This window comes from Scatophagus argus, chromosome 9, assembly GCF_020382885.2.
Source record: "Scatophagus argus isolate fScaArg1 chromosome 9, fScaArg1.pri, whole genome shotgun sequence".
Lineage (NCBI taxonomy): Eukaryota > Metazoa > Chordata > Actinopteri > Scatophagidae > Scatophagus > Scatophagus argus.
In genome coordinates this window covers 4,269,855-4,277,794 of record NC_058501.1, presented here as the reverse complement: position 1 = coordinate 4,277,794, position 7,940 = coordinate 4,269,855, and the positions used below count along the sequence as shown (strand labels likewise).

The 7,940-nt window shown below is 42.2% G+C and overlaps 1 protein-coding gene across 1 annotated transcript; it reads right to left on the bottom strand.

Moving 5' to 3' along the window:
- Window positions 1-3,169: 3,169 nt before the first annotated feature.
- Window positions 3,170-6,654, bottom strand: id4 (inhibitor of DNA binding 4). Its single transcript, XM_046400289.1, has 3 exons — window positions 5,944-6,654; window positions 5,345-5,410; window positions 3,170-4,631 (listed from the first exon to the last, which is right to left on the bottom strand). The coding sequence occupies exons 1-2, from the start codon at window positions 6,319-6,321 to the stop codon at window positions 5,363-5,365; spliced, it is 426 nt and encodes a 141-aa protein (XP_046256245.1). The 5' UTR covers window positions 6,322-6,654; the 3' UTR covers window positions 3,170-4,631; window positions 5,345-5,362.
- Window positions 6,655-7,940: the final 1,286 nt, after the last annotated feature.

The window sequence follows — 7,940 nt, the reverse complement described above, 5'->3', positions numbered from 1 at the left end:
TAATCAAAACTGGTAGTTTCACCTGAAAGAGGAGGATTAAACGAGGTAGATGATGAGCATGCGAGATTTTATCACAAATAGCGAGTCCCACAAACTGCAAAATCCCTCTTGTTATTTTTGTTTTATACTGTAATCTTCTATGGGAAAGGCATTTTTAAGACAAAGGAAAAACACACAAATGAGAGCCATGCACGAATACACACACACTCACACCTGTGCAAACAATTGGCTCCACTTGCAGCCCGGCTAGTCCCTTGTTTTGATAATAATGATACTGTGTTCATAATGACATTTCCAAGTGGCTGGTCACAGGACCGGCGAGTCCACTCCCTCGGTTGACCAGTGTGGTTTGGGCCTCCTTATCAAACAGGATGTGATGCTTTCTCACGATGTGGAGCAGGGAGGGTGCACACACACACACACACACACACTGGGAGGAAGGCCACAGGTAGGAATTCAACCTGAACGGTTGTCCGGTTTGCGGAAAACGAAAGCTGATGAAGTCCCACATGCTTTCCGTCCCGCTGCTGCACCGCTGTGTCTCTCCCAACGGGGATTATTTGGAAAATCCTGCAGTTCTAATGCTGGAGAGACGCAGAATGGGGCATCACTGTGGTAGCTAATGGCGAGACAGTGGGAATTGTGAGTCAACATATGGCTGCAGCATAGTATAACAGGAGCACAGATGAATAATGTATCTGGGGGATGGCAGCAGTTTGGGTGCTGACTAATAGAGAGAATTAGTGGTACAGATCACAGAGCTGTAAGAGAAGTCTCCCATCCTGCGTCCATGCTTTATTACACTGCAGCTGTGAGGGAAAACATCATGTCTTTATGTGAAGTTAATGTGCACATGTACTGTATGTATAAATATAACTGTATGGCTGATTGGCTGTTGAATTAATGCTATGTGTCTTTGCCTGGAAGTGCCGCATACATTCCACTCTATATGGATAAATGTATTTTCTGCTTAAATGTTATAGCGTATTTTCCGTAAATGCACTGTGAAATAGCAGCTGAACAGCACTCATCACTTTTTGTGTCGAACATGTGAATAAAATGATCATGAGATGGGAGGAAATTTTTTGTGTGTCAGGACTGATTTTCAGACAGTAGCTGTGTGCATTTTGAGAGAATCCTGAATCCTTACATTACAATTTTCAATATTGTTGAATCAATCCAAATAAACTTTATTTGGTTGTTTATCTTTTTTCTCACTTTTCGGGTTACATGAGATTATCATTGTTGCTTTTGATTGATATGTGATAAATTAAATAGCATTGGGATAAAGAAGTAAACTGGATGCTCAGCAGGGTGAACTGAGTTAAAAGGTCAACTTGGGTTATTTCCAACATATCACTGAATTTAACTATAAAAATGAGCATTTTCTAGACAAAATGCATTGGTGCTGCTCTCGCCAACTGTGCAGTTATGTAGCCGTGGTTTACACTGTCAGGCTTGTGTTGTGCTCTCTGTGAGAACCAGAATATCTTTAATCATGTAAGAAAGGTCTGCCTGTCAAACTGGCCACCTGCGCTTTAACACCGTATTTTTACTCTTTTTTTCTTTTCTTTTTTTTTAACCTTTTATCACTCACACAGGCACACATTTCACATCACAAGGACAGTTTTTGTCAAGGGCAGCAAGGCCCGGCTCTCTTACTGAGGACTGTAAACACGCACAGGTGGCCTGCATGGCCTGCTTATCCTCAGATGGCCACGGCGGAGCAGGATGTCTGAAATGTGTCTGCAGCACCCACATGGCATCTCCGTCGCCAGGCTTGTCGGTGTCAAACAGGCACTTTAACCCGCATTCAGCAGGTTGATGTGGGGACAGCTAAACAAGGGTCAGTGTGTCTACAAGAAAAAGCTGCAGCTCCGTGGGAAAGGACGAGAAAAACTCACTGTAACTAATGACTGTGAGATAGATCCGTGTGTGGTTTAAGGACAGTTATTTCTCACAGCTGTCAAGGTGATTACAGTCACGGTATTTAGGATAAATGTAGTAATTATTTCGGTGCTTTTTAATGCTTTGCCTTAGAAAATCAGGAAAATATTTGAAAAAGAATGAATGAAGAGAAATGAAATGTTTTTTTCAGCTCTTCCGATGTGAAAAGCGTCACAAGCATTGTGACATAAATCAGACTATTTTTTCAAATCTTTGAATTATTTAAAAGCTGTTTGCACTCTAATCCTCCCATAAACCCGATGAGGCCACATTTCGCTCAGTTAAGAGTGTGGATATGATTTTCAGTCGTACACCTCCGATATTTTTGTGGTAGGCATTTTTAACATCTTACTTCCTTACTGGAAATTTTTTTTATGTCGCTGGAAGAGAATTTTCTTATCTGTGCGCTCTACTTCCTGGCAAGGCTGGTGACCTAGGAAGTAGTGTTTACAGTTTTTCTTTAGTCATCACAGGTCACTGCTTAAAATATCAGCTAAATGGCGCAAACCCTAAGTAAAAATGAATTGAAAATAAATGTATGGTTTGCCTGAATTGTTCCCTCATTCTGTTAAATTCATTTATCCACAGAAACATAATTCTGTTTGAGGCTTACTGACACTGTACTCGTCAGTGAAAATGATCCCATAAAACTCAGGGTGTTGTTTTATTTTATCTTTTTCATTTAGCAAAACCATTAATAATTATTACATTTATATTGTTGTAGTAATGTACTTTTCACCAATTAAATGCATTTCTTTTCTTTAAGGAGATCGGTTGCAACGAGAAGTCTACTTTAAACATTTTAATGGCCACAGACATTTTGTTACTGCTTGCATTTGCAGGAGGGTGATTATATCGCTGCTAGCATTTAAAGTGAATGACACCTGGTGCACGGTTTAATATGTATCTTGGCTGTTAGTGGTGTTCCTGCAGTCCTGCTGAAGTTGTGGTCATGTTTGTAATGGAATTAATGAAGAGCCCAAGAAACAAAAAAGCTTTATCCCTAAATCCTGTAAAACAGGTTTAAGAACTTGGATGAAATCTGCAACATTTCAAAATCTTTATCCACCATTTATTTTCTATAAGACCCTCACACTCATGTTGAGTTTAGAAGCGTTACCCTGCACCTGCCTCTTTTTCCTCTTTACTTTATGTTGCAGTGTTGGCACTGAAAGAAGAAACATTAAAGATGCCCCTTAAGACAAAACTTGAGACGACACAATTCTTCCTGGAAACTTTAATTGTTTTGACAACTCCTCACAAGCCAGTGAAGGTCAAGTCCAACAGTGCAGCTGACAGTAATGTACAAGTGCCCTCTCACACTGGCAGGAGGGTGGTGAGGTAAATTCGGTGTTCAATGTCACGTAAAATAAAGGCTTTTTTTTTTTTCTTCTTTACATTAACAATAGTTGCTGACTCTCCAACAGGGAAATCATTTCATATTTACTTAAAGACATTGTTGGTCTGAATACAACTGGTCACTGACCAAAAGGAGTCTGTTAATGTTCACATATTTCATCAATTCATAACCAATGTTTAATGATTTCATGGTGTCAATCATTAACTTCTCAAGGAGAAGCTCTGACTGCCCAAGTATAACAGATACATTGTTATGCAGTAATTTTCTGTAAGGTATTACATCATAAACACTGTCAGAAGTGCTGTAACTCTCAGATTATTATTTTTAACAAGAGTGCAATGTAACAGAATCAAATCAGGCCCTTGTTGTAAAAGATCAAACAGCAGACCAACGCTTTGCTCCAAGCGGGGTCAAAGTTGTCATAGTTAATGAGTACAAAACAATTCAAGAGAAAGCTAAGCAGGGCAAATAATAAAAGAACTTGTGTTGAACTCCACCACATATCTACACAGGGAGGGCTGCTTCAGTGCACATTCAATATCTCTGCAATGAGCCTGACATGCTACATATTAAACTATTCCAAAAACACTGCAAAGAGTTAACTGATATCATCATGTGAGGACATTATTGGCAGAGCATAACCACGTTCATTTACTAAAGACTTAAAAGTGGAAACACAATATTTACATAACAACAAAGAAAGGTTTTAATAAAAATATCTTATAATTACAATAGTCTATTTTAAGCATATAAGTCTTCCTTTCACATACTTTATAGAACATTTGTGTCTCTATATGTACAATCTTAATTGTCTCGAATCAGAATTGTTCTTTTTTACAATATCAAACATCTTAAGATCCCAGGGAAACATCCCTGTTCAACACAAATCATCTATTTTAAACAATAGATGTCCAAAACATGTACAATGATTTTCGCAGTTTAGTAAAGCTTTAAACTGGAGTCATTTTTAGTTATTCTTTAAGCACAATTCACAAACAGTTTTCATAGCTGCTGACAGAAGGGGTTCCAACAAAAACCTCTCTGCATGTGGATTCCATATTCTCACTCTTTTAGAAAAATTTCAAGTGACAAGAAGTGAAGTTAGAGCAACTCAAACGGTAGGAGGGAGAGGGAGATGTCTACATACTGATTCCTTGTTCAGTGGAACCAAAAAAAAAAAAAAATGCTGATATGAATAGTGATTTTATTTGGGTTGAATTCCTCCCAGCGGTTTTGAAATCCCCTTGTGATTGTGCCTCCAGTTGGGTGTGAGTCCCTGGCGAAGCTTTGCTGGCTTTGGAGCGGCTCTGTGCAGCCTGCACACCTGTGGAGGGGATGAATAGCAGCGTGGGGGTGAGCTACACAGCTCCAGACTGACTGGCGCCACCGACAAAACAGAGGCCATGCTTGATCAACAACCCAAAACAAACCAGGTCAAACAACAACCACACAGCTCCTCAGGCTGTTGGGCAAGCCTGCCGTGAGTGTCTCACTGTAAGACACACCAGGTACATGCTTTTGGCCTTATCCAGGTGTGTTTGGATTCAGTGCTATAAATCTAACTTTAAAGCCGGGACAGCAGGTTGAACGGAACAGACAGAGAGTGAATGAGAGCGAGAGAGGGAGGAAGGAGTGTGTGTGTGTGTGTGTGTGTGTGTGTGTGTGTCTGTGTGTATAAGAATGAAAGAGAGGGCAAGCTGAGGTTTTAACCCTCTCCTCTTCCCATATTGCTACACCAGTGACAGTTATTGCGCAAAGCACAGCTGCCTCTGAGGTCGGTGCCAATTTAATGTTCCTCAATTATTCTTTTCGCTGACATCTACTGGCCTCCCCAGAGCACTCTTGAGATTTCCAATTTACACCACATATATGCCACTGTAATCTAATTAATGGGGATGCCTCAGTGACCACCGTTAATTTTCTACTGGCCACATGTGTATCTGTGAGGAAAAAAAAAAACTACAACCAAACTTTTGACTGAAAACAAAAAATTAAAACATTGAAACTACTGAGAAATTTTATTAGAAGTCAACTTACCAATGCAGTGTTTATATCTCAGCGGCATAAAATAGAGTCCTCCGGCTTTTTGACTATTGACGTCCTCTACAAAAAAAGAAGAAAAAGAAACATGTAAGGCAATTCAGGTGCCATGGATGAGACAAAATAAAAGCAAGGCCTGAAAGCCCTGCAAATTGAATGATATACAGCAGCTATCTCTCCCATAATAAATTCACTTATAGCCTATTGAATAACAAATTGCCCTTATTGTGCGCAGTGGAGTGGGCTGCAGGCTGAGGCACTTCACCAATCCTGGGATAAGGTGGGCCTCTGACACACACAGTCATTATCATGCAAATCATAAAGCCTGCAATCAAGTGCGCAATCTTAATCACACCAAATGCGGGATTTTATTGCGCATGATTTTTCAGCGCTGCGGTGTGAGGCGCAGAGCATTTAGATTCTTTTCTGTCTTCTTTCCCTCACACTGAAAGGACAATGACACATAACGGGCATGACGCGCTTTGTCTGACTGGCGGACGGCAGTCTGGCACAGGGACGTACAGTAAACCGGGGTCCCCGGTAAGTCCCGCTGGCAGCGGGGGGATGGAGAGTCGTCTCAGCTGATTAAAGCTTACCTGATGGTGGTCAATGTTGAGCACCGTCAACGGTGTCCGGCTGGGGTTGGAGGCTGGAGGAGGGAAGGTCCCGTTCTGTCGTGGCTGTTGCTTGTGGAGAGAAGGGTGCGTCTCCAGGGCCAGCTGCAGGTCCAGGATGTAGTCGATGACATGTTGGAGGATCTCCACTTTGCTGACTTTCTTATCCTGCGGAATGGTGGGAACCAGGCGCTTGAGCCGGCTGTAGCAGTCGTTCATGTCGTATTGAAGGCAGAACAGATCCTCCTCTTCCATCCTGCACCGGGCGATGTTGAAGCTCTGCTTCGACAGATAGTGCAGGGAGAGCTCGCTGCTGCTGGAGGAGGAGTCCTGGGGGCGGACTGGAGTAACAGCCTTCATCTTAGATAACCAACGGCTCAGAGCAACGAAAAATAACAACAAATAATTACACTACTGGTAGCAGGAGGTATTTGAGATTACAACACGGCGCTGTAAACACAGAAAAGCCGTTCTAATTCGGCCGCAAATTAGCGAGAGAATAAGATAAACCAAAAGGCGGAATTCTAGTATGTCAACACATCCCGTGGAGCCTCACAGTTCCTCTTACTTCAGCAGACTCGATGTGAAAGGAATGAATAGATTTCCTACATTTATAGAGGAGAGGGGAGGCGCCAAGCCAGCCGGCTGACAGATCAGGGAGAGAAGCTGGTCAATCACCGGCAGCCCGCTGCCCACCGACCCTACAACGGAACCGAGAAAAAGGCGTGTCTCATTCTGTGTGCTCTGCGGTGGGCTGTTGTTGGTAGGAGAGATGTTTGTGTGTGTGTGTGTGTGTGTGTGTGTGTGTGTGTGTGTGTGTGTGTGTGTGAGAGAGAGAGAGAGAGAGAGAGAGAGAGAGAGAGAGAAAGAGAGGCGATTTAAAGCAGTCTGTAGCGAAGTACCATCGCTGTACAAAGAGAAAAGTCTCAAGAATCTTTATGTCCGCCTGTACAGGATTCATATCTTGAAGATTTCCTGACTGATTCTGTTAGAGGTAGTGGTATATGTGCAAAATTTATCAGGGTGATTAACGTCGAGTGGTATCTTTAATGCCATAGTCATCGATGCGTAATTACGCACAGCCTCGCATGTATCGATCACCCCTGTGACAGATGATCCCGAGCCGAATCTCCTGCTTAGATGAAGAAACCTGGCTTATCTCGCTGGGGAAATGAGCACTAAAACGCAACCTGACAGCTCCTTAAAAAAATTAGTAACCAAAGCTGTATTATAATAATAATCGAATTCATTTTAAGACGTGCAGCATATGTGTGAAACATGAGCAACGTGTTAAAATTGCTCGTTAACTTGGTTAACTAACTAAGTTTTGATCCCACTGTAGTGTATTATTACAGTGTTATTTATATAGTTTTCCCTCAGTGAATTATAATTTTGCTTTGCTTTTATCAGATTTATTACTCGCGCTTCATAAGAGAAAATGGGATCTCGAGGACATGTAATTTTAGCTCATCATCATTTCCGATTGTTACGGTGACTTCCTTCAATAAACACTTTCATTTTCACAACCCTGACTACAACTCTAGGGTAGCCGGGACAGGCCAATTTGGCGGCGCTTCCATGCCATTCCCTGCTCCAGCTGCGTATTATTGTGCCTCATACATTCCTCCGCTCTCAGGGACGCGTCGCCGCTCTGTTCCCTCCCTCACAACCGCCTATTGAGTTGCCCTTTCGGGTAGACTGCCTGGCGCCACACATGGGGAGTTCATCCATTCACACCCAGCTCCTCTCCTCTTTCTTTCTTTCTTTCTTTCTTTCTTTCTTTCTTTCATAAGACAACATGGAAGCTGCGCTCAGATTCAGATCACCCTGAATCCTGAGTGTTTTCTCCTTGCAGGATGCGTAGGGGGCCCTGAGCTCTGATGACACCCACCTCAGTGCCTCTTTGGAGGTTTAATGTCCCAACTTTATGGGAACCACCACAGTCTCTTCTGTCATGAATATTGAAAGGCTTAAATGGC